The sequence below is a fragment of the Pholis gunnellus genome, assembly GCF_910591455.1.
Source record: "Pholis gunnellus genome assembly, chromosome: 23".
Classification (NCBI taxonomy): domain Eukaryota; kingdom Metazoa; phylum Chordata; class Actinopteri; order Perciformes; family Pholidae; genus Pholis; species Pholis gunnellus.
The window spans coordinates 9,832,030-9,857,787 of NC_136550.1; the positions used below are offsets into that span (position 1 = coordinate 9,832,030).

The 25,758-nt window shown below is 42.7% G+C and overlaps 3 protein-coding genes across 6 annotated transcripts in view; all 3 read left to right on the forward strand.

Moving 5' to 3' along the window:
* The window catches only part of LOC306714737 (protein phosphatase 3 catalytic subunit alpha), a 78,466-nt gene extending 71,384 nt beyond the window's left edge, over nt 1-7,082 (forward strand). For 2 of the 3 annotated variants that reach the window (XM_079184857.1, XM_079184858.1), the window contains 3 exons: nt 909-993; nt 1,238-1,335; nt 6,795-7,082. In XM_079184857.1, coding sequence (XP_079040983.1) covers nt 909-993; nt 1,238-1,335; nt 6,795-6,997 — 386 coding nt within the window. In that variant the 3' untranslated portion in view covers nt 6,998-7,082. Of the gene's footprint in view, nt 1-908; nt 994-1,237; nt 1,336-4,048; nt 4,079-6,794 lie in introns of all 3 variants that reach the window. The other variant, XM_079184859.1, reaches the window with a different exon arrangement.
* A 3,164-nt stretch (nt 7,083-10,246) lies between these two features.
* Nucleotides 10,247-17,845, forward strand: LOC306714348 (uncharacterized protein). Of its 2 annotated transcripts, none has more exons than XM_079184353.1 (12): nt 10,247-10,369; nt 12,608-12,709; nt 12,951-13,115; nt 13,206-13,322; nt 13,760-13,795; nt 14,006-14,026; nt 14,351-14,419; nt 14,526-14,564; nt 14,829-14,927; nt 15,059-15,083; nt 15,212-15,294; nt 17,019-17,845. In XM_079184353.1, exons 1-12 carry the CDS (start codon nt 10,309-10,311, stop codon nt 17,030-17,032), a joined length of 831 nt encoding a protein of 276 aa, XP_079040479.1. In that variant the 5' UTR covers nt 10,247-10,308; the 3' UTR covers nt 17,033-17,845. The 2 variants fall into 2 exon arrangements, with proteins under 2 accessions (XP_079040479.1, XP_079040480.1); XM_079184354.1 differs by having other exon boundaries at nt 14,354-14,419.
* Nucleotides 17,846-23,510: 5,665 nt separating this feature from the next.
* LOC306714943 (DNA damage-inducible transcript 4-like protein) lies at nt 23,511-25,037 on the forward strand (the record flags this gene model as incomplete). The annotated part of the gene is made up of 3 exons (XM_079185137.1): nt 23,511-23,619; nt 23,809-23,959; nt 24,547-25,037. Exons 2-3 carry the CDS (start codon nt 23,869-23,871, stop codon nt 25,035-25,037), a joined length of 582 nt encoding a protein of 193 aa, XP_079041263.1. The 5' UTR covers nt 23,511-23,619; nt 23,809-23,868.
* Nucleotides 25,038-25,758: the final 721 nt, after the last annotated feature.

Sequence of the window (25,758 nt, forward strand, 5' to 3'; positions counted from 1 at the left end):
AAAGACGTGTCGGTAAAGTCACAGTTACAGGCTCCTGCTTCGGGGTAAAGCCAAGTAAAAACATTTACAGGAAGCTAATTCGCATTAGCTGAAGTAATATATTTGCTTTACACATTGAAGTAAGCAGTGTTACTACAGGCGATCGATCCTGTGGCGATATTTCAAAGTAGTCATGGTTTATTCAACAGTGGATGAGATTAACATGAGCCGGGCAGCTCTTTCCTTTAACCAGCCTTTCACCACACATCGGCTTCATTTCCATCCTTCATACTTCACGCATTTTCCAAGCTGGCTCCCTGGGGCCTTGACAAACTGTTATTCTGTAAAGAAAGAAAAAAAAAAAAAAAAAGCGGTCTCTTTAAACAAAGTTTTGTTTTCCAGTCCAGGAAAATTCCTGTTTGAGTCTCCGCAACCAAAACACAGCACAGGAAAATTCATATATAGAGTGTGCTCATCTAAAAGTGCTGATAAGACATGTTTGGACAAGGACCAAAGGCCATGTACAGATGTTTTAACCATGTTCAGTGGTACCAAGTACTGCCTGGCCAAAATAGTGTGTAGGAGTGAAAGGGACTTCAACTGAACACCACTGATGGTACAGTACAGACAGGTGGCATGAGTGCACTGAATGCTGAGAATCACTCAGTTGTCGTGATGTGTGGGTGGATCTAAACGTATTTGGTATCAGCTGAACTTCAGTAACCTACATGTGTGCATCGTGTCCGTCTGACGCACTTCTGGATCAAATTAATAGTCCAAAATACTCGCTGCGTCCGACCACATTTACTAAACGTAAACGACACACAGAACATCAGACAGGGAAGTCTGTGTTACACTTCCACAGGACGTGGTTTTAGTATGCATGAGTCACAGCTTGTGTGACTGTGTCTGACCTCTGACCCCTCCAGGTGCCACAGCTTCTGCCCGTAAAGAGGTCATCCGCAACAAGATTCGTGCCATTGGCAAGATGGCCAGGGTATTTTCTGTGCTCAGGTATGCAAACTTTAAAAAGAACTCCCTTGTGTCCTGTACGTTCTACCGTTGTAGTTGCACCTCAGCTCCACGGATGGTTTCAGTGTCTTTCAGCTCATTGTTTTGGTTTTTCAGCCCCAACTTTACTGAATGCTCTCAGGCTCAGATAAACCCACTTTTGTTATTTATATATATTAAAAAAAATATCCTACAGGAAGTAGTACGTACTGGAGTAAATGTGTGCATTTCTGTGTTGCTATTTCAGAGAGGAGAGTGAGAGCGTGCTGACGCTGAAGGGACTGACCCCGACAGGCATGCTACCAAGCGGAGTGTTGTCCGGTGGCAAAGAGAAGCTGCAGAATGGTAAGACTGTCACCAAGTACCCCGAGACCCCCAGCTTCGGCCCCCCCCAGAAAGGATTCTCTCTCACACATGAATTCCCCTTACGCAGCAATGCCCTGAATAAAGTGCTAGCTCAGTGTTTAGGGAATACTGTGTATATAGACTCCTTCCCTTCCCCCCCCCCCCCCCCCCCCAAGTAAATTAAGTCAAATGTTTCTGGCAGCTTGACTCGGTAGCATCCTTTCTATACTGCATGTTTTAGTTAAATACTTCTAAGCGATAACGGCTGCTCTATGAAGCTTTGATGTATAAATGACGATAGCCTATCAAGTTACATTTCCTGTCGATAGGCTCCTCTTCAGGGCCACATACGTTCAGCAGACTTTCTTTGTCCCCTTTGTCTTCTCTAGTGTGTCTCGCATTAATACCCTGTCTCCCCGTCTCTTTCTATATTCCACTGGTTTTATCTCAAATATTACCTGTATCTTTTTCTTTCTCCTTTCTTTCTAGAAACCGCAGGTATAATCGGTTGTGCAAGTATTCTGTTGTGTTGTTTTTCTTTTCGCTTTTTTTTTTAATTTTTTTATTTCTTTTGTGAGACAAGTTTAGAGTTCAGTCCACCCTCTTATGTTGAATTCCAAACACTCCCTAAATGAGTTTGACAAGCTGCTGCAGCAAAGGAAGTAAAGGCCTTTCTGGAAACGCCTTTACAAACACTCCAAATTTACTTGGAACTCCTGACAGAAATGGTCACTTTATTGCCCAAATTTGAGCGCTATAGTTGTGGATCCCAGCAGGGCTCCGTCGGGATAGACACGGGACTCTCTGTGATCCAAAGGATGAATTGGAATTGACACAAGCGACTGTGAATGAAAGGGGGATAACCGCTGTCTGCCTTTCCTTTACAAAAAACGAAGCAGAAATCCAGACAACTTCCCTCTCCTCTCACAGGTTCTCACACATCAGCTAGCACTACAGCAGGGTGTACACTAGAAAACCAAGTTAGGTTTGTTTTATCGCTTTTGAAAGAATGTGTCTTTTATTTTTTACATCTAAAGTTCCATAGTTTCGCTTTAATTAAAGAACATTAGCACTCAGATTAACAGTTTGGAAGATGCACGTAGCAGATAGATTGATGGGGAATTCTTGGCTGCAAACAGCAGAAGAAGTTCTTGTTGTTTCCACAAATCACGGAACACAAAGTACACACGGAGCATAGATTCTGAGCTGGGCCCGCTTCGAATTGCATTGTGACCTTCTGTGGGAGGAGAAGTGATCAAATTTGACATAACATCCGGACAAAATTGGCAATCCTGCGTATCTCAATTAGGGAGGACGGGATGCTCTCCTCTACGGATGTCGATTTAAGTCATAAACAAAGCTCTAAATTCATAGTAATGGAACATATCCTATGCCACTGTGTACACAAACAGCGTCTCTAATAGATGGCTTTTAACCCAATATGACCTGTTTTATTTTAGAGTTTCATCAGAACTTTGAAACCACTAAACACACTCGCATCTCGAGAGATTGTGTTTTCCGCTGATGACCTGTTTTAACAGTGGCGGTCCTAAGGATTTAACATACGATTATGGAAGTTTGAGAGTATTTGTGAAGCAGCTGACACTAAAGAGAACCCCAGTGAAGGTAGAGTGATGTTCAGAGATTCCTGTTGCAACATTGGTAGAATCACATTGCTCCCCTCCTTTTTAAGCAGACGCCAGTGTGCTTCTACTGTAATGTTGACTCCATCAGCCATTCCGTTGACACTCTGTGGCCTCTCGCGCCCTTTCTGTAACCTCATCCTCATGGTAGTATGTCCCGTAGTCGTCAGTACTGTATAGCCGTTAAGTTACTTTCACCTTCTTGCCTTCATCCCTGTCTTTGTGTGAAGCTGATTCACAACGTTGTACTGTATGTAAATTTATAATCTCAAGGACGACCGTAAGGAATTGGTAAGTGGTTAAAACGCCAAAAGGTTTTCTCTCCTCCCCCCCGCCCACCTGCCCCCCCCCCCCCCCCCCCCCCCCCCCCCCCATCACACCTCACAACAGTAAGCCAGCATTTTTGATATTTCATATCAAAAGATGCTAATCCTGCAGTTGCAGATGCTGCTTCATGTCGCGCACAACACCACAAGTAACGCTGCCTCCATGTGTCTACGGCGCTTCGATTTCACATTGACGACCAAGCCACAGCCATGCCCCCCCCCCCCCCCACAGTCACACATGCACTTAAAAAAAACCCTTGTTCTTGTTTTCCATTCGTCCTATTTCAACACTCCTTTCACAATGTATGGCCTGATTTGCGCAATGGTTAAGAACTAATCTATTTCCTGCTTTAACCTGTCGTATTCGCTATCAATGTTCGTCCCTGCCGTATTCATTTTTCCTTTTTCCCGTCACCGCATTGATTCGTTTTGTCCGACCTTGTCAGACTTTTCAAAGTACCTCAAAATCCTCTCCACGGGGTCACATGTGTCACCTTCCCTTTTTACAGATCTGGAACTCATCTTAAAGCTAAGGCTCATCCCTCTTCCTCTCTCCTCTCTGCTAACATCCATGTGTCCTTTTTTGTCATAAAACCAAAAAAGAAAAGAAATGTGGAGATGACGTTAACCTTTTGTTGTCGGCATTGGCTGTCTTTGCTGCTCATTGACTTGTACCTAGGACCAAATGAACTCCTCTGCTCACTTCTCTCATTCGTTTTGCAACCCCCCTCTTCTTCTCTTCAGCTACTATTGAAGCTATTGAGGCTGACGAAGGTAAATGGGTCTGGCCGCCCTCTTCTGTTGCTTTTCACGGCAATAAGACGGGGGGCTCCGCCGGGTTTTCATTCATCTCGCTGGTGCTTGAATAGAGTGTGTTGGGTGTTTGGGCTAACAAAATGTGTCCTAGTATTAACAGAGGAAAAAGAAGTAAGTCGTTTAGGGAATCCTGTGGTCACACGATGTTTTAAAGGGGAATGGATTTCATAGTTTTCAAAGTCACACTGATTTTGAGTGAGTGCAAAGCAAGTACTAAGTAAGTTCTAAACGTGCTATAACACCATCATAGCAATACTTTGCTTTTCATTTCAGAAGTTAAAATATCACCGTTTATGTAATCTTTCACTGACGAGTATCGGACCATCCAGGTTCAGGATAGAGGTTGCCTTTTTTTAAGGAAATGCACGTTCACACTCGCATAACGTGGGAGGTGTAAATAAATGGGCATCATCAGGTCCTCTGGCATTCCTAAGGAGCTTTTACCAGATAGCAGAGGCACCGGCTGGCTACCATACTGTATCCAGTAGCGCTAGAGCACTAGCACCTCAACCCATACAGTGCTTTGTAGATCTTTTCTCAACATATTTTTGATCCTGTGTAGAATGCTTACACAGACAGAATTTGTGTAAACTATGTTAATAAAGTCTTGTTTTCTTTATCTAAAGCTGTTAAAGTTCTGGAGATTTAAATCACTCAGCGTGGTAATAGCATGGTAATAGCATGGTAATAGCACCGTGCTAGATGGCGTACCAACTGCTCTGCCCTCACGCAATACAGTTAAATCTTGCTATGAAAGCTTTCTAATATTATTTCCCCTTTGAAACGACTGAAGCAGTTGTGCATTGTTGTTGCTGTTGAGTTTAATATAATAATACCGCAGTCTTCTTTCGAGCTCAATCTGATTTTAATCGAGTTAAAACGCTCCACAGGAGGCTTTTGAAATCCAAATTGGATTCTCCCGAAAAAAAACATTTTTATTCACATCGCCTCTGGCGCAAGAGCAACCTCAACTGCGGGCTAAATAGCAGTTTGCCAGCTGCTATTTACGTTGGCGTTGTCCAGTACTTCCTCTTTAGCCCCACAGAGGACAGTCCACTGTGGTGTGGAGACACTCCTCTGCTTCTCTCTCTCCACGTGGATCCTCTGTGGCCCTGCTGTGTCGTGTTCTTTCCTGTGAGCTGCTAATAACCTGTGTCTGACCTGTGCTATGCAGCAACACAACCACACTACCCATCATGCCCTGCTCCACGCTCCCCAATTTGTTGTCTAAAATGATGCCCCCTTCCCTTCCTCATTCTGATAAAGGGTCTTTGCAATTATAATTTACTATTAAGACCCCCCCCCCCCCCCCGCCCCCGGCCTTTATGAGAGGTGGAAGTAACACAATTAAAACTTTTTGGCGTTAAGATGGGCTGAAATGAAACTTGATCAAGCTGAATAATGGACTAATAAGGCAATACTTACAATCCCATTCCATTGAATAAAACTATTTTGAGTTGACAAATGTCATGATGCATCTGTGTCGGACTGGGTTTATTCAACGCAGTGGTACTTTTATAAACCAGCTGCTATTCTCTCCCCATTATTCAGTTCAATTGAATCTTGTTTTGTCATTGACCTCCAGTCTAAACGCTATTGTGACCTCCACCCCTCGTAACCTCCAGTGAACCCTTAAATTGCTGCATGCTCCAAGCAGACGTAACAAGTCGTTAGCACCCCGAGTACCTCTGTAGTGTCTTTGTACGTGAGCTCCGTCTCAACGTGGTTCTATTTTGTGGAAGTGAATGTCTCAGTGGGCTCCACTCTAGTGTTTTTTTTATTATTATTGTCCTCCCCTCGTTCTTTTTTTTTTTTTTTTTTGGATCATTCTCCTTCTTCCCTTTTTTTGTCGTTTTTTTTTTTTTTTAATCTGTGACGTGACGGGGCAATCTGGATGTTTGGGGTCCTCAGGTGTTCTGGAATGTGCCCAATTATATATGCCATATTTTAGCAATGTTTTAAGATTTCCAAAAACGGCATGTACAAGATGGTCATTAGATGGTCCGGTTACTGTCGGAGTCTTTTCACAGATACTGATTATAAAAGCGTGGATTGATGGCACAGTGAAAACCTGTTGACCCTGATTCCAGGAGTGCCCTCTATAGATTTAGAAGGATTGTTTAATCCTTTTTTGTCTGTGCAGTTATATCATTTTTCAAACTCTGATAAATGGTGTTAATGTGTTGTCATTTCATGAAAATGAGTTATACCCTTTTTATATTAATTGTTCTGTTATTAAAACTACTAAACACTCTAAACGATGAATAAGTAAAGATGCTGTACAATGTTACTTCAGCCTTATGAATAGACTTGTGTTGCATCACACATATAGCACTATATAGAACATATAGGAATAGGTGTACGTTTTGGGAAAATGTGCTTATTCACATCAGTTACTCATTTTTCATGGTTGACTGGCACTTATTAGCCAACAGCTCCTCAGATGCCGTCTGTATGTTGTCGTCTTCTCAGTTCAACACGTCTTTTTTTTTGTTACAACAATCCCATGGTCCAAGACCAAACCAAAGATAAGCCAAATCTGGTGATGTGTGAGTGAATGCGAGCAAGTGACACCCCCATTCTCTTCATCATTGAATCCCTCCCCCCTAAAATCGCTCCTGATCTCTCCCCCCCCCCCCCCTCTTTTCCTTTTTCTTGCATCCCCCCCCAACAGCCATCAAGGGCTTCTCGCCCCAGCACAAGATCAACAGCTTCGCCGAGGCGAAGGGTCTGGATCGCATCAACGAGAGGATGCCGCCGCGGCGAGACGGCTTGCCCTCCGACGCCAGCCTCAACTCCCTCAACAAGGCCCTGTCCTCGGAGACCAACGGCACGGACGCCAAAGGCAGCACCAGCAGCGGAGACAACATCCAGTGAAGGCCGGCGGCAGGCGCCACCTTGGCCGACGGGGCTGCCCTGTCATCACCGCCCGCCACCGCAGAAAAGGGGCAACGGGTGAAGGTGTAGAAAGGAGGGGGGGGGGGGAGGCATCTATGACTCAAGCTCGGGGCGGGGGGGGGGGGGGGACATCTCACTTTCTAGTCTTTGGATATGCCTTCAAAATATTAGTTCATAGTCAAATCTGCTAAGTTATTGCCGAATCACATTTCTGACCGGTCGGGCCTCTGTTGTGCTTGATTCTCCGCCATATGTCAGCGAGAAGGAGGGACGGAGAGATCTTAAAGGTGATTTTTCTTTTCTTTTATGTCTTGAAAGACCCTCGCTCATTTACACCGAAAATGGAAAGTCGTGTAACTTCTTACTAACTATTGTACGTTTACAAAAATACAGCACTAAAAAGGACAGGACATGAGATCATGTTTTTAACATATAAGGGTGTACAAACTAAATAAGGACTATTTATTGATAAATTTTTTTTTTGCTACTCTTATAAAATAGCTCTGAAATTAATTAGGCAGTCTTAAAAAGAATGTTGCAATGTTGTCGAAATGCCAAATAATGGAACGTTTTATGGTTTTGTACATATTATGCTTACCTCAGGTTCTTTTGGTGTGTGCTCTGACCTGATTTTTCTGTATAATGGCTAAATAACTCTGTAATGAATACCTATTTTCTTGAGTTTCATAACTGGAATTTACATTTACCTATCTATCATTTGCAAATATGTCTATTTTTTGTCTCTTTTGGAAGGGGTTGGGGGGTAGATTTATTGTGGCTTGCTGGAATTGAGTGTTCATTTTTCTCTTTTTAAGTATTGCGAACAAAGTAAAAATAGAGAACCTATATTGTGTAAAAAAAAAGAATACAATAAACTTAAAAGTGTCTGCCTATGCATGTTTTATAAAAATCAAACAAAGGAAATAGAAAATCTGAATACCGTGGCTGCGGAGGCCTGTTTTGAAATATACTGCGCTTTAGTGAACATATACTGGAAACGTATATACCTGCATACTTTCAATTAACACCATGATGCTCTATGCCTTCAACTTCTTTTGTAATTGAAGCATTTCATTATCTAAGATGGATGAGAAATCATATTTTTAACCTGCGCGTGTAAGTGCACACAGTCCAATTAAGCATGTTTGACAATTCTTGTGAGGTGTGTGGTTACATGTGTAACTCAAAAATGCATGATTAGCTGTTTGTGTCATATAACAGGTAAAATCGGTTTTGTTCTGTTTTGTAAATGTGCCACAGAAAGTGTAATTTGATTATTATTATTATTACTATTCTTATTATTATTTGGAACTCTGCTTTGTATATCAGTTACAGGTTTGATACTGCTCAATACTTTAAGATGAAACGGAAAAAAAAATAACTTCGATCTTTTTTAAGAACTGCTTAAGTGCCCAAGTAATTCACTACACGACATGAAGCCTTGCTTTTGTAATTTAACTTCAAAACTGTTTGGCAGATGAGGCATGCACTTGCAACTATGAAAAGTATTTTATATAACTGTTCAATAAAAATGTGCATGAATTTCAACTTGAAACGAAACCGCCTCTCCTGTGTGTGTGCGTGTGTGTGTGCGTGCGTGTGTGTGTGCGTGTGCGTGTGCGTGTGTGTGTGTGTGCGTGCGTGTGTGACTGACTCCGGCTGTCGGTTCTCCACCAATGAATATGCAACCGTGTAAAATAAAAATAAAGATACAGAAGACACATAGTCCTGCGGGCGTTCTTTGCATCGCAAGTGAATGAAGCTGGATGCGAGATTACGGGAATAATTCAAACCTGCAAGGAAAACACACACACACACACACACGCTACACATGCTCTATTCCACATGGAGCCATCGTCTTAACGCTGCTGCAAGTTGAGTGTCTGTAAAATAGTGTTTGAGGTTTTTGCTCTGCTGGTTCCGGTGATTTTCAAGATTCTGTAGATCCGCGTTTCCTCCTCGTCCACCTCGGTGACTTCTTTGATTAAGCTGCGAAGACGAAGCCAAGATTGCTCGAGCGTACCTGTGTACACAGGAAACAGAGATCTGCAGGCTTCCTCCTCAGCCATATTTGTTTTTTATTTCAGGGCATCTCTGCCTCATAGCAATGGTATGTTAGAAACTAAACCTCCAACCCTCAGGCACATGAGAACACTTAAAGATCAATCAAGCTACCAGAAAAATCCAACCTATTTTTCTTACGCAGTTGTCTCAATGTATAAAATACTCCAACGTAAACCAGCTCAATTTAGCCAAGCAGCCTAAATATTGTTTGTCCTTGGTTTCCCAAGTGTCTCTCTTTGGTCTCTTCAGCTGAAATCAAACACAATGCTCAATTGAAAGGAAGTAAACTCTGGCATCCTGTTTTTTTCGGGAGGGCCAAAACACAGGAGCCGGAATTTGTGGCCTTCGGGGGGGGGACAATCTGAAAACCAACAAGACGTAGAAGTTGTCAAAGGGGAAATGACGGTAACGTAAGATTGGTAGTGGACGGCTAATGTCTGGGAGTCTTAACTATCCGCTCATCTCACTGGGAGAGACGAGATTTTCCGAATGGTCAGAGCAATAGTCTTTATCGTGACCCATCTGAGGTCATCGCCATGATTCTGGAGGCACCGTTACATAAACAATGAAGAATAGTAAAGACGTCACGGCTGGTATTTGAGCAGCTCCCCAGGAGACTTGCCTCTTTGTCGTGCTTTTCAATCATTTATCAAAAACAAATTGCCATTTTAGAACAGTTTTATTTTGTTTGTGTCTGTATTTGTTTGTATCTGAAATGTTCGTCAGTGTGTGTACAAGTGGTCCCAAAGTCCTTTGTTTTTCTTCTCATATATATATAATTATATCACGTACAGTTCTTGGATACCAGGTTGTTTATTTCACACTTGGTCGACATCCTTTACCTGAGTGATGTGACGCAAATTAAATAGTTTTTACTCCCAATAAGTCCCTGTGTCCTCCCAACTGGTCAAGTGCTGTCAGAGCAGGGGAAATAAATACAAAAACAAGTGATGGGAGTCGGCGATGCATTCAAACGCATTACTCAAAACTGAGACTCCTGTTGAACGGACATACTGTAGGTCTGCACCCACTGACCGCCTTGTTCTGGTCTCCACAACCACCCACTTTTACGTCAGGAAGGGAAGCCAGTGTATTTCCTCCCCTTCTTTATCTAAAGGAAGTGCCAAAATAAGCATCGGCAGCGGAGCGCCCGAGCACCTTCCCCACTGTCCACTGAGTTGGTGTCCGAGGAAGAAGTCGGACGAGTTCACGGCCGCAGAATCACCATGAAGACCACCAGTGTTCTTGTCCTCTTCCTGCTAGGGTCCGTCCATGTCTTCACACCAGGTAAGGGAACCAATCAAACTGCTTTCTGCTGATATACATGCATTGGATTTTCTCAGAATCAGGGGTTGAGGGGACCCTTAAACATCTTCAGCTCTCTTTATTAACCAAGAGGAGTTCGTTTCAGGCTCGTTTCTGTGCATTGTCCGTGTGGGGATGATAAAGAAAATAGCCTTTTTTGGCTGATGTGTGAAACAAATTTAAAGTTGTGTCAAAACATTTCCACAGTCAGGGTTTCCTATCGAGTCGATTGGCCCCATTGTGAGAACTTAAGAACGTGTATTTTGTCGCGTCGTGCAGCAGCAGTTGTTCTGATGGAAAATGTTTTACTCGTGTTATATCGTGATGTCATTTTGTTTTGGTACGTGCAAAGATAAAAGATCACAGTGTTCTTCAAAAGACACTCACACTTTGAACGGTACCTCTTGAGACATCCACTCAAAGAGCGTATTTCCGTTAATTGAAGCAGAGATAAGCTGTGCGTGTGTGTGTGTGTGTGCGTGTCCGTATGCGTGCCTTTTGGTTGTCCTTGGTACAAAAAGTAGTTTGTTATTTGGCATATTAAGTCAAAATGAAGGTAGAATATATTTTTATATGAGCTTCAAATACCAAGCACAAATCAAAACCTCAAGAATAAAAAAAAAAAAAAAAAAAAAAAAATGAGTGGCTCTTGGTTGAAGGAAAGAAAGAAAAAAAAAAGGGGGTGGCTCTCGATTTGTTTGTTTTCCTTGTGCGGAGCCCAACGGACTTGTATCTGTTCTGCGCTGTGCAGATAGGTGATCGCACAGCAGATAGCCAGTGGGAACCAAACTGCCCCCTCTCTCACAGATGCAACAGATCTTTGTCCTGAGACCAAAATGTCCCAACTGGCCACCAATCTACTTCCAGCGTTTAAGAGTAAACATCTGGAGGAAACACCCTCGGCCCGGCTACTGCTCACCCGGCAGAGGCATTACTCAACCTTGTGAGCTTCTCTTTCCACAGCACGTAAAGAAAATGAACGACTTCTGACCTTTCAACACTGACTTGAAATTGACTTGAAAAACATACGACTTAACGTTGACTTGCCCCAAAGGATAGCAGACATGACTCGAGGCTTTACTTAAAGAACGTAAGACTTTTATTTACGCATGTTAACTTGAACTTTTCTCAAATGACTCATAGGACCTGTTACTGACTTGAGACTTGCTTTAAGGCTTCACCATGAAATCTCTTAAAGGACTTGACTTGTGACTTGTTCCGAAATACTTGAGGCTTGGCTTGAAGACTTGTCTCAAGATCTGAACCAAAGTACCGGAGACCTGACTTGGAGTTGGTCTCGAATGACTTAAAGGAATTGAGACTTGATCTGTCATATTAAGGACTTGGTCTTAACTTGTCTGCAATGACTTAGGACCCCAGACTTTATTTAACACACAATCCAAAATAGGCCTACTTGAGGTTTGATGTGGATTTGTCTCAAAATGTATGAAAGTACTTGAGACCTGACTCGAGGCTTCTCTACGTGAAACCAGCCTTGATTTGAATGACTCAAAGGACTTCAGATGAACTTGGACAAAACACTGGAATAACAGTGAGGTTTAAGGACTTTCGACTTGACTTTCGACCCCGCTCCAAAATACTCGAGACTTGACTCGGACTTGCGCACACAAGTCTGAGAAAACGGCTTTGGCGAGAAGAGCGGCCTTTCCCGATGAGACTCGTGAACCCAGACAGAGCAGCATGCCGCCGGTGCTTCAGCGACCGGTCTGGTGGGAAATATGTTGAATGAAATCCTAACTGAAGGCGATGGAAGACAGGACGCTTGGCTTGCTAAGGTCAAAGGGACAACAATAGTGTGTCTGTGGGCAGGATGCAGCTTCACACTGCTGAAGCGCTTCAAGCGGAGGATATCCACCTCAACACGCCGCGACCTCCACCACTATCTTGACTTCTCATCCCTCGTCTGACACTTCGAGCCGGGGGCACTCCTTTGTCTCGGGTTGCTGGGCTTTAAAGCCGTGCCAAACAGGAACGATGCAATTATGCATGTGAGAACCTAAAATAGAGAATCTGTCTGAGAAAATGTTTTACACAGACAAACTGCGTCTGGTGTTTTTGCAATGGAGGCATTCTGACCTCAGACAGTGATGGTATAAAGCAGAAGAGCCAGCATGGTGGTTTACTGATTACTGGACAATAACTTCTGGATAGTGATTTCACTTGTCGCAAAAATAAAATGGTTGTGTTTCTGCTTTACAGTTTCATCAGATGAATCGGTGACTGGTAACGTCACAACAACGACGCAACAACAAACGCAACAACAAACGTCAACAGCATCACCAGCAAAAACGACACCAAAAAGCAAGTATAGCATGAATGCAATAGTTACATTTGGGAAATACATTTATTTGCTCTCTGGTGGAGAGCAAGATGAGAAGATCAACACCACTCTCATATGCGAGTGTAAGGCTACAGTCAGCAGCCACTTAGCTTAGCCACTTAGCTTAGCACAAGGTCTGGAAACAAGGGGGACAGCTGGCTTGGCTACAGATCTTAAGAAACCATTTATATGTCAATTTCTCGCATTTTTGTGTTTCTACAGCAGCGGAAACACCAGCAACAAACTCAACTGCAATGACACCAACAGCAGCAACAAAAGCAACCCAAAAAGCAACCCCAAAAGGAAGCCCAACAACAGCAGCGGCAACACCACCCCCTGCATCTCCCACTGCTCCTCGTGTTGCCACCAGCAAAACTCCTGAGAACAGTGAGACTGAAGATAGATAGATATGATGCTCCTTGTAAGCCTGTTTGGCCATGTTCCTGAAAAAAGTTTTTATTTCCCTTTTATTTCTAGAAACTGAGGCGGGAACTAAAGAACCTAAGACGGCTGCGACTTCACCCACCACCGCATCTGTGGACCACAAGACTGTGGCGGCTACAGCTGACGTTGTTGCCCAGGCAGACAATAAAAGTTAGATTTTCTTTTGAATGTGTTGGTTTGGGGATGATACACAGCCTTCACCTACAACATTTCACTCAAAAAGATACTAACAACCCGGAAGAGACTGAAAATGACTGCGAAGAAACGTAAAATGACTACAAAGACACACAAAAAAGACTACAAAAAGATGCAAAACAGCTGCCAAGAGACTCAAGGACTATGAAAAGGGGCAGAACAATTGGATGAACTCAACTTTAGGTTGGCCTGATGGTGGTGCTTTGTTGCACCACTGGGTCCACGTTTGGGAAATGTGTTCATCCAACATCTGTTACATATAAGAATTGCGACTTATACCCAGAGAATAGATTGAATAATAGATATTATGTCATATAATACTGTCCAAAATTACAACAAAAAACTAATGAGATTTGTTGTATTTACATGAGATTTATTTTTTCCTCACCCAGGAAACCACTCTGAGGTCGGGAAAACTGAGACTCGAGGTAAGAAGAGATTTGGTGCAGGTAGTGCATCATCAGCTTCTTTTCATCATTACAGATGATTACAGTTTGTAAAACTTGATACATGATGTATTTTTCTGATGTATTTAAAGCCATATCTAAACCAAGTCGAGTCATTCAAAAAGTTGTTTTTGAGAAATGAAATGTAAATAGTACTCCAAGTTTGACTCCAAATATCTTTATTTTCTGCAGGTACAGCTTCTCCTGCCCCAGGTACTGTATATCGTGTTTTACATGCGTTGCCATGTACAGAACAAGCACTTTTCTTTCTTCTTATTATATTCTTTATATTTCTTTATTTACATTCATAAATAAAAATGTAATGCCAACATAATATGACGTACATATTCTCTTTAGCTGATACACTGTCTGTGAGGTGGATACTTTCAGTCAAACAGCTTCACACTTCCATGAAAATGTACATTTAAAGTGTGGTTTAAATATGGTTTAAATATCTGTGTGGATAGTCGTTGGATAGTAAAAACGTCAGATTTACAATTAAATTCATTAAGTAATTCATTAACTTCAATATCGTAGCAGCACATCAAACCGGTGCACCTCCAGCGACGCCACGACACCCGAAAAAGGATATAGAGAAAGATCCAGGTAAGTCACACTGCACCACCATCATGAATTTGGTTAGTCCGCATATGAAGTCATGATTAAATGAAATCATAACCATTTTTAATCATAAAACACTTTGTTTTGAAAGGTTCCCATACTGGCAATGAAAAAGTACCCTCCAAATCAGGTAAACTCGTGCCCCACAAACACTTCTTGGTGATTTAAAGCACGCTATTGACAACTTTTCATATAGGGATGGTTTTGGCACTACAATATGGACTTTTCACAGTCATTTGACTTGATTGTGCAATGGCCATTTAAGGTGACCTTTGAGGTGCTGTAGCTGCTACATCAACAGTCGTCCGACATTTGGTTGGACGTTAATCTTTCAGAAGGCCAGTCAGAGTAGATTCATGGAGATGCTCGTCTGTCAAAATGTCCCCCCCTTCAGACAAAAGGCTGTGGTGGATTGTGCTGCCCGTCCTCCTGGTTGGAGCTGCCGCCGCCATTGTCCTCAAATTCAAATGCAAGAAGATCCACGACCACTCGGGTACGTGTAAAAGTAGGCTGCGCAATGTACTCACGTGTACCATAACAGTGCATCTATACTGTCAACTCTGAGGTGGAGTATAGTTTGATTTTTGACATTGAATGAGTTGTCTCTTGTCCTCCCTTCGACAGAAACCATTGATACTGGAACTGAGAAGTAAGTTTGAGCTTTTGTCGTCATGGACTGTAATTTGAAAAGCGTGCAAACCACTTAATCATCCATTCCTTTGTCTCTCTCTCTCTCTTTCTCTCTCTCTCTCTCTCTCTCTCTCTCTCTCTCTGCAGCGCATCTTTCCAGAGCAGGCCCGAGAGCACCAAAGATGGAGTCATGCTCCTCGGGGTGAAGTCATCGGTCGGAGAAGAAAACGGTGAGCTTCCTTCTGTCTGTTCCCTGCGAGAGTTGCTCCCGAGTGCGTTCTGTTTCTTCATTCTTCCATCACTCGGTAGAGCTGTTTCTCCAGACACAGACTCGCAGTGATTCCAGGGAAGTTACAGGCTTTTAATATCTCATTGTACTGTACGGGCTTTTGGGGCTTTGCTGCTCAACAGAAGGTGTTTCCTGTGATTTTGCCCCCCCCCCCCCCCCTCCAACAAGCAGCAGGGCTAGAAAGATAGGGACTTCCTAACATAAACACAGATTATTTTGGACAGGAGCTATTGTGTGCTCAGTAAATGTCAGTGCGGCCCAGATGCTGACAGGCGTGTGCACGTTTGTTGGTGGGGGTGAATGCACGTGCACACTTACGGGGGGGGAGCCTGTGTCATATGGGGCTTGTACACGGACTCAGTACCCCTTCACCCCACCCATGACCAAAAAAAAAAAATAAGAATTATGGGCGGCACTGAATGTCCTACCTTCCTTCCCGAACACAATCCGCCCTACACGACTTGGCCGCGAGCTTCAGAGGGGAAACGGAGTCATGCTTCAGGAATTTTCGCTGAGGAAGAACGTGTTTATGTTGTCACGTCTTTGGATTGTCGCGTTATTAATTCTTATCTGACTGCAACATACCGCACATTAAACCTTTTAATCCCACGCTCAAATCTCAATAACAAAACCTGTTTTTGACTTGCTTTAAGGGTCAGTGTGTTGCATTTAGGGGGGATTTATTGGCAGAGATGGAATATAATATTAGTAAGTATGTTTTCTTTCGTGTATAATCACCTGAAAATAAGAATTAGTGAGTTTTCATTAACTTAGAAGGAGTTTTGTGTATCTACATACGGAGACTGGACAAACCAAACACATGCTCTAGATTGGGCCATTCCTGTTTTTCACGTTTTCGCGTCAGCCTCCGTAGTTCTCCTACACGCTTGGCACACAGAAGTTTCAGTTGGTTGCAATCTGCAACCTCGCCGCTAGAGGTCGCCAAATCCTACACATGACTTCTCACCCTTTTTGTAGGCCTGGGACCTCTTGGAGAAAGAATTCCAAGGATCCCCTCTTCATCCCAGTACCAATTAAGCATAACGCTTGCTGCCATTTGAACTCTTAAATGCTGTTGAAACTCTTTGTATTCTTCTTGGAAACCGTTCAACCTAAATACTTTCTAAAACACATTTTCAAGTTATGGTTTTAAACGACTGTCTTAGTCCTAATAAATCTAGATTTTTGTTAGTTTTAGTGGCTCAAATGAGACTGTGTGATTCCATAATTATATAATTTATAGCAAATTATTTCATTGACCTTTACTATAATCACTACTTAAATTAACTTTTTCCAGCAGGCATCACCATAAAAAAGCCCCCCGTCCCTAACAGTCCTAAATTCAATGTAGGATAATGATTTAATGAATGTACAGGCAGTGAGTCTTCAGTAAAAAATGTAAAACTGCTTCCAGATCAACTTTTTGAAAATGTAGGCACCACTTCCTAACCCTGGTGACATAATGTCCTGTACTGTAGTCAGTGCAGCACTGCCGTCTTGCGTTGCCTTGACTAAAAGGCACAAATGGTCTTCTCGAAACACAATTAAGAGCTTCATTTGTTACCGTTTTTCGGATTGGATGAAGCTCTCACTATTTGATCACACAGATGTGGTTTCATTCCTGTGTGATTTTATCACTTTCCTCTGTTGTTGTGTATGTTTCAGCTTCTGCGAGATAAAAAAAAAAAAAGAAGAACAAAAAAGAAGGGCAGCAACATCAAGATCGGCCAGTTGATGAGTCACACCTGTCGCCCACACACTGATGGAGGAACCGTTTAGAAGTATGCATGATTCTGTGTGTTGAGAGCAGTTCTGTTTGTGACTGTGATAATAGATGTCAGAGTAAGTGAATTTAGTTTCAACCACAATATGTCTTAGAATTGAAAGTACAGGCTCAAGACTTTATGGAATTGAGTAAATTCACTTAATCTGCACCCTTTGTATCAGTATTCTGTTGACAAAGACAAACCTAAATACAACTTATTTCTGTCTACATGATGGACCACAAAACATATCTTCTGCATAGTGCACTGACCTCAGATCTATCACATGTTTGATGTAATGAATCATCGTTTTATAATTGTCTTTTGCTTGTGTTGTTTCATCATGTTTGTGCCTTGAACTGTTGTGCAGATTGTGATGTTTTTGGGGTTGTTGGTTTTTTTTTTTTATGTGTCATTTAATTTCCCCAAAGGATGGCATTGGAACTGGCTCTTTTGAGGTGTGCTAATTTTTACTTTTCATGTGTCTCAGTGAAGTATTTCTTAATAAGTTGTTAAATATTCTACCATGCTTCTCCACTGCAAACGTGTTTCAAGCCGACAACCTTTCTTTGCAAGTCAGTGCTGTACATTCACCATTTGTTTTCCCCCAGTAAATGTTCAAGCGCAAGAAATAAGTGAAGCAGATGCACTGGATTGTATTTAAAGACTCTGTAACTGCTTTATGGCTGGATTTTGTTGCTCTTAAGCTCAATTCTTTCTCAATAAATCACGAGGAAACAGTTGGGTTGTGCAGATTCAGTTCTTTAAATCAGCTCTTGAACTTACTTTCGGTTATTTGGTTTAATATCACATTATGTTAAATGACATGTTTGAAAGCATTGCTTCACCCTTGCTCTTCAGAATCATCAAAAGTAATTTTCAGCCTTATATTTCTAAAATAATTAATAGCTTTTCTTATGGGAATTTATTGAATTCAGTAATTCTGCCAGATTAGACTGAGTGATGTTATCTGTTCTGCTTGTAAATGAGGTTTAACGTACTATGACAGTACGGTGACTCAACAACACTGTGTCCGCTGTGGAGACCTTCAAGTTTCTGGGATCCACAATCTCCCAGGACCTGAAGTGGGCCCCCAACATCAACACCATCAGGAAAAAGGCCCAGCAGAGGTTGTACTTCCTGCGCCAGCTCAGGAAGTACAACCTGCCTCAGGAGCTGCTGATCCTGTTTTACTCGGCCGTCATCCAGTCTGTTCTCTGCTCCTCGATCACTGTGTGGTTTGGATCGGCCACCAAACAGGACAGGAACAGACTACAACGGATTGTCAGGTCTGCAGAGAGGATCGTTGGTTCCAGCCTGGACTTGTACACCTCTAGAGTCAGGAAAATTATGTACACTACCGTTCAAAAGTTTGGGGTCACCCAGACAATTTCGTGTCAATTTTTTGTTTCTTCGCAATTTCTCGCATGGAATAGCTTTCATTTCTAAGAACAAGAATAGACTGGCGAGTTTCACATGAAAGTTCTCTTTTTCTGGCCATGTTGAGAGTATAATCCAACCCACAAATGTGATGCTCCAGATACTCAACTAGCTCAAAGGAAGGCCAGTTTTATAGCTTCTCTCACCAGCATAACTGTTTTCAAGGGTTTTCTAATCATCCATTAGTCTACTAAGGCGATTAGCAAACACAATGTACCATGAGAACACTGGAGTGATAGTTGCTGGAAATGGGCCTCTATACACCTATGTAGATATTTCATTAAAAACCAGACGTTTCCACCTAGAATAGTCATTAACCACATTAACCATGTATAGAGTGTATTTCTGATTAATTTAATGTTATCTTCATTGAAAGAAACAGTGCTTTTCTTTGAGAAATAAGGACATTTCTAAGTGACCCCAAACTTTTGAACGGTAGTGTATATATATATATATATATATATACACACATTTTGTGATATATATTTATATAAATGTTTATACCTACATATGTTCTACTTTCTTGCTGCCCTTTTTTATTCTTTATATATTTTTTTCTTGTTTCTTGTAAAACAGTCTATGTACATTGAGAGCGGAGTGGCATACATGGCCAATAAAGCTCATTCTGATTCTGATACTCAACCACCAACAGTGTCGGTTCAGTGATTTGCCACTAGAGGGAGCAGACGGTCAACACAACACGAAGAAAGCGACTGCGGTTCTGCCCCAGTTCATAAACTGGTGTTTACTGCGGAGAGATTTCACGAGGCTGTTGACAGAGAAGTGAGACATAGGCAACCGGTGTAAAAATCACACTCCGCTTGATCTTCATAACACAGGGCGCTCATACAGTGCAGCACGGATACGCTCATCACCACCAAGCTCTTTACGTCGTGATTTCCATGGAACTGATTAAATGTCATAGTAGCTTATCAATTCAGGCGGCTTTTGTAGTCATGACCTCCATTTTTTAATTGGATTCACACCAGGGTTATAAGCGCCGGCTCTATCCGCGGCCCTTGTAAGATGAGACTGGGCAACGGCTTCGACTGTGGGCACATTTCCCTCAAAGAGACAGTGAGCAGATGGGCAGAAGGCCCACCACACACACACACACCACACCACACACAACTATAATGCCAGCTGTGGCATGGACTGAGTTACATTCAGGACTGCCAGGCCAGTCTCCCTGTTTAGGCCCGATAACATCTTCATTTTCTCTTTCAATCTTAAAGTGGATCTCTAAAGTGTCTGACAATGAAAAATCAATGTTTGAAATCCTTCCAATCGAGTGCCTTCACTGCTGGATATTGCCTTTGTGAGGCAGCAATCTTATTGATTTCAAACTGTATGCTCTGGAGAATTAATTTCCACATATTCAATCTCTTGATCTGCAATACTTGCAGCACGGCGAACATTACAGATGAGAACATTAAGAGTGTTTCTCTGGATTATCCTCGGTTTATCTTTATATTCAGAAGAGACACAACAATAGGACCAAATGAAGGCTTACACTGTATATGTTGGTGTTGCTGATGCATAGCAGAGAAAATATCTATTGGCTTCAGATGGCCTTGGGTTTATTCTGATTTATGCTGGCTGCTCATTTGTGCCAAAACTAAACAGCTTTCTCAACTAGTAGTGACATGTAGGAATGTCTAAATCAAATGATTCCAAGATATCATTACACCAACACTCCATTAAAACCAGCTGCTTCAACAAATTAACTGTGAAAGCAAACCGTTAACACTAGCAGGGGCTTTGAGGACATCGATGCACAATCAAGTAGCAGCAGATGCTCCTCTTCCACAATTTAACTTGCATTATGAAAAATGATGATATGCACAGAGAATACTCCTGCACGGGCAACCAGCTCTGTGGTCGAGAAGTGCAACTCGGCAAAAAAGGCCCCTGTTGTTAAATTTCATGGGCCAGGGAGGAGGACGCAGCAAGGAGCACGTTTCACTGAGCAGGGAGTGGTGTCAGACCGGGCATGCCGGGGCGCTCTTGATGGGGGCTGACAGAAGGTTCACGGATGGATTCGTAAACCTGAAACACAACACCTTTTATCTTCTGCCTCAACAGGGGAAACTGGAGTTGGCACGTGGAAGAAATTCACGAGCAGATTTCGGCTGACTCGCCTGAACAATGCGGGAGTGAAGGTCAAAAGCAGAGGTGCTTCACGTTACCTCGCCTGGCCTGGCCTTTGCTCTTTTACACTATATTGTATCGCCGTGTTAACGATTTATTGCACTTTTATTAACAATTGAAATCCAACTGAGGCCACGCGTTCTTTGCCAGGTGTGACTGGAGCACAGGGTGCACGTGGAAAAAGCAAAGTTAGAATCGAGGCAGAATGTAATACAGAGGAATGGGAAACGTCTTAAGCGCTGGCAACAACAAATGGATTGATCTTCCAGAGAGGCGACAGTTGCTGTTAACGCCGCAGGTCTCCTGAGCTTTTAGGTGCACAGTTCAGAGATCACTGAGGCTCACTTTCACTCGCACATTTGGGACCTCAGACTTCACTGAGCTGCGTTCTATCTGAACTCTATATCTTTCTCGCACTACTGCACACTTATGGCTTTGATCGCCGTATGCTCGAGATATCGTGTTGACCCGCTGCTCCCAAATGATTTTCCTGTTGCGTGAATCTGCTGCAGTCTTTCACTTCTTCACATTGGGGAGTAAAGTTGCTCTAAATATGAACATTTTCGTTGCCCTGAATTTACTGCTTTATGTATAATTGATATGCATCTGCTGCAGACATTGCTGTAGTTAATGCAGGACTATATTTTCATTCAGTTAACCCACATTGTTGCAAGTTATGGGAGCATCTGCAGATACGTGTTGGACACTATAGAGACAGGTCGGAAGTCTGAAGTATTTTCCTCTTCTTAAATGTTTCAGTGAAGCTCCCTCTCAAGATTCTGGATTTTACAGGACATGGAAAATATTGAATCTGGTATTATTTTTAGTTCACTGACCTGAATACATGTTATCTTCAACAGTGAACAAGTCTGTTTCTGCTTGTTATGGTACAGTGCAAAATGTGGGCTACTGGGCCCGAGTGATAGCCGCTCTCAGCAACTGTAGTGACCTTCTACGTTCAGCGTGAATTTAGGTCAAAACCTCATTAAAACCACGTGATACTGAGAGCTGGTGCTCTGCACTTTTGAACTTTGGTCTCAACGCCTGATTCAGGAGCATGTCCTTTCTTGCGGCTGATGGATAATCAAGTAGCCAATATTGTTTCATTGATTCTTTCAGCGTTTCACTATATTTTAGTATGAACACATATTTCAACACAGTCTAATAACAACATCTTCCAGTATACCTCAACAAACCTTTCTCACATTTCATATTTTAAACCTTTGTCCCAAATAAACTGTTAAGATAAAGAAATACATTGATCAGATTCCCACTCCAATATAAAATGTGTCAAACTAATATCAAAGCCTTTTGCACATAACTTAAACAAAAGCCTTGCTCAACCAGCCCCTTTACACAGTATACGCCTGCATCCACAAAGGCAGTAACACTAGCTAAAGCATGTGACTCTTTTCTCTGAAGCATATCTAGTTCTCCACCATGTGACTGGAGGAAAGCACTCTCTCTTTCTCTCTCTCTCGCTCTCTCTCTCCCTCGTCCACTGGATTCCATTACCCTTTGGCCAGCAGAGCTGCTGGGGGTGAGAGGGGCAGATCCAGTTACTGGGAGAAAAACGTCTGTTGAGACAGTGTGTGATGAGGGGTAATCTGCTGACGAGGTGAACAACTGCGCTCGGTGTTTACCTGCCAAATGTACCAACGCATACACATACACATACAGTAAGTGAAGCTGGTCAAGCAGCTGCTTCCTCCTTCCTTATGTGAAACAGGCTACATAGCCGTCCTGATTTGTTTTCAGACATTCATTTGGGAAAATTTTTTTGCTTATTTTGCACATAATTACGTGCCTGTCTGATGTGAAAGCAAAGTGTAGATTTCAGTGTCTGGGCTTCTCTACTTTTGGGGTAGTTTTTCACATGGCAACCACTAATAATGCTTCAGCTTGCTGCCGGCCCCTTTTGGATTGGAGTGTGAGGGTTTCTAAGCTTGAGGTCAAACTCCATGTTTATGCTTCGGCCTCTTATTTCAACACCAGAACCGTATTTGAATGTGCCGTAATGCTAAATAATGCTGTAGATTTTTGTTCTGTCTATGATAAAACACAATAAGTATCTACTACAATACTTGGTAGTAAGAAATAACTCATCTTTTTAACAAAATGTATTATTTCCTTTTTTGACATTTGACAACACCACTATTTTATTATTCTTGTGTTCAAAGAATGTGAATTCTTGTTTGTGCATCTGTATTATTATGTCTGCATGGTTGTACTTCCAAACTTTACTCAAACCAACAACACAAGATTCAAATGTTTCTTTGGCCATCATTCCACAAAATCCCCAAAATATGTAGGTTAATTGTGGCTGAAATAAAGTCTAAGGTGATGTCACTTGTGTCTAAATGCACCATGTTGAATATTGACAAGGAATACTGACACAAAGACTTTTCATTCAAACCTATGTGATACAATCACAAAGAGATTGGTTGTCATTCTGTAGTTCAGTATGAAAGTATGAAAGTTTCAGTCACTTTTTATTGTGTCAGTATTAAAAATCCAAAAGCTGTTTGGAAATAAAAAGCAGGGTTGAGGCAACTCAGAGAAATCCGGATTTCAAAGCAAATACAAAACTTCACTGACCAACCTTCATCTGTAACGTTACCTCGTCCACGTAGCAACACAAATATTCCCCCCAAGTATCGGTCAATTATTTATTTCAAGCGCTCTTTCGCGGCCAATCAGGGAAGGGCTAGAGAGGCGCTCTCTGATTGGTCAAACCCTCGGCTCAGCTGAGTTGAGCAAGGTATAAATATTGCTCAGAACTTTTGTCAGATGCAGTGTTTGTGTGTCTGAGTGTGTGTGTGTGTGTGTCTGTGTGGGAGAAAAACAGTGTATGAATTTATTTATGAGAAAACGTCTAAACTAAATTATCGTTGCACTAAATAATATTTAAGGTAAGTCATTTAGTATTCGGAACAAATGGCTGCTAGCTTGAAATGGACTGCTAAAATAGTTACGTTTGTTTAGTGGGGGGGGGCGGTTACGTTGTCTTCTTCGTGGCTATGTTCACATCTTAATGAAGTAAAAACAACCTGCTTCGACTGTCGCACTGACGCTGCTCCTTTTTTACGTCGCTTTTTCAGGCTGCTTTTGCTCAAACCACAGGACAACAGCCCGCTCCTGGAGACGCCAAGACTGTCAGCATGGTCGCCACCAGCACGTTAAAGACCAAAAGCGGCGAATGCATTTCCGAGCTGGTCGACCGAAGATATGACCAGGCTTGCATTGAGAAAGGTAGGCGCGCGAGCTTTTTCTGTGTTTGTTTTTGTCTGTATAAATAGCATGGTAGTTTCTGGATACTTCCAGTTGTTGTTTATCCCTGTGTGGTGCATGGCTGCAGCAGTGGAGTGGAGTGGAGGGGAGGGGGGAGAGGGAGAGGGAGAGGGGAGAGGGAGGGAGGGAAGTCAACACAGGATGAAGTCATCCCTTCAGCCAGTTTCACAACAGCAACCTGTGTGTAATAGCCAGTCTAAACTCATTTATTTCTGTCCAAAGCTGATTTATTGTGTTGTGAAACTCTCATTGGGATTGGTTTGATTCATATCTTCAGGTTTCAGACTGTTTAGCACTCCCTCTGTGATGTAGATCCTTCTTTTTCCTCTTGTGCTGACTCAGAATCCACACACTGCAACCAGAGGGGATGTAAAAGCAGATCAAATCCCTCATCCCCCATCACTTATTTGTATTTTAGGATTTTAAATAAAAACCTTATGTGATTTATGCATGTTGGCATCGTGAAAGGGCCCTTTTTTGACAGGCTCTTGGTACGTTTTTAAATGCTGCATTGGTCCCCAAATGTTAAGCTTGCATTGTTTTCCCAGAGCTGGATTTCTGGGACCACTGCTTGGCTGAACCCCAGAGGAATGCCGATGTCACCGAAGACCGGAGCTGTCAGCAGCTGGCCAAGATGTTTGAAAACTGCCTGTCTCGGGCCAAGAAGACGACGCTCCACTGCTCCTCTGTGCTGGTACCGGAGAAGCTCACGCGGAGGATAGCCCGCGAGGTGCTGCGGCTGGCGTCCGGCGAGCCCTGCGGCCTGCGCGGCTGTGTCCTCTACGTGGACCTGGAGCTGGACAAGGGCTGCAAGCGGCTGGAGCGCATCGTGTACGATGCCACCGTGGTGCCCACGTTTGAGCTGACTCTTGTGTTCAAGCAGGACGGCACCGCCTGGCCCAGCCTACGGGACTTCCTGTTTATGGGGACCTGCTTTGCCCCGACTTTCAGGCACGCACTTAAACTGAGTCCGGGCTTCCGGCTGGTCAAGAAAAAACTGTACTCTTCCTCGGCTGGTACCGTGGTAGAGGAGTGCTGAACTATGGGAGGGGGGGAGAGAGAGAGGGAGAGAGGGAGAGAGGGGGGGGATCAGGTTTCCTGTAGGGAAACGCACCTCTGCCCAAATGTAAATGACACTCTGGCGGTGTCATATTTTCTACAGTGTTTTTTTTTTTTTTGTACAATACATATTTGTCGGATTAACTACAAGTAGCCAGTTGGGAACTTGGAATGTAAAGTTAAAAAAAACAACAACAAAAAAAACGTATATGCATACTGCCTGCTAGTTCTGGGTCTGGCTTCAGTGTTTCTAAGTCCTATTTTTTTTTTATTTTTTATTGGCACAATTGTAATATTCTGGATGGTTTTTGGTTTTCTAACCAGAGCGTTTGTTGCTCACACCCCATTTTTAAATTGTACATTTTGTAGATGAATGTAAAACCATGTGCACATCGACGCGTTTGAGAGGGACATACATGTGGGTACACTTTAGTTAACGACACTAGCCACTTTGTTGATGCGTCTGTGCGTTACAGATGCATTGAATGTGTTCAGCAGCAGGAAACGCACCTGGGCTTGAATACGAGACGGAAATCTTTTTTTTGGGGGGGGGGGGCATATGTAGCTTGTTGTGTAATGCTGTATTTGCTGCTGTCGTGGTGTATGCTCCTCACACTGTAGGGGAATGTGGATGCCTTAAATGTCATAGAAATGTTCTTTTCTTTTCACTCGGAGCTGTGTGTATGAATGTAAATGTTTTA

Excerpts from the sequence above, each read along its gene's own strand:
- LOC306714348 (XM_079184353.1), top strand. The coding sequence starts at position 10,309 with ATGAAGACCACCAGTGTTCTTGTCCTCTTCCTGCTAGGGTCCGTCCAT. Across the intron at positions 13,323-13,759 it reads TGCCCAGGCAGACAATAAAA|GAAACCACTCTGAGGTCGGG; the intron begins GTTAGATTTTCT and ends TTCCTCACCCAG. Across the intron at positions 14,420-14,525 it reads GGATATAGAGAAAGATCCAG|GTTCCCATACTGGCAATGAA; the intron begins GTAAGTCACACT and ends TTGTTTTGAAAG.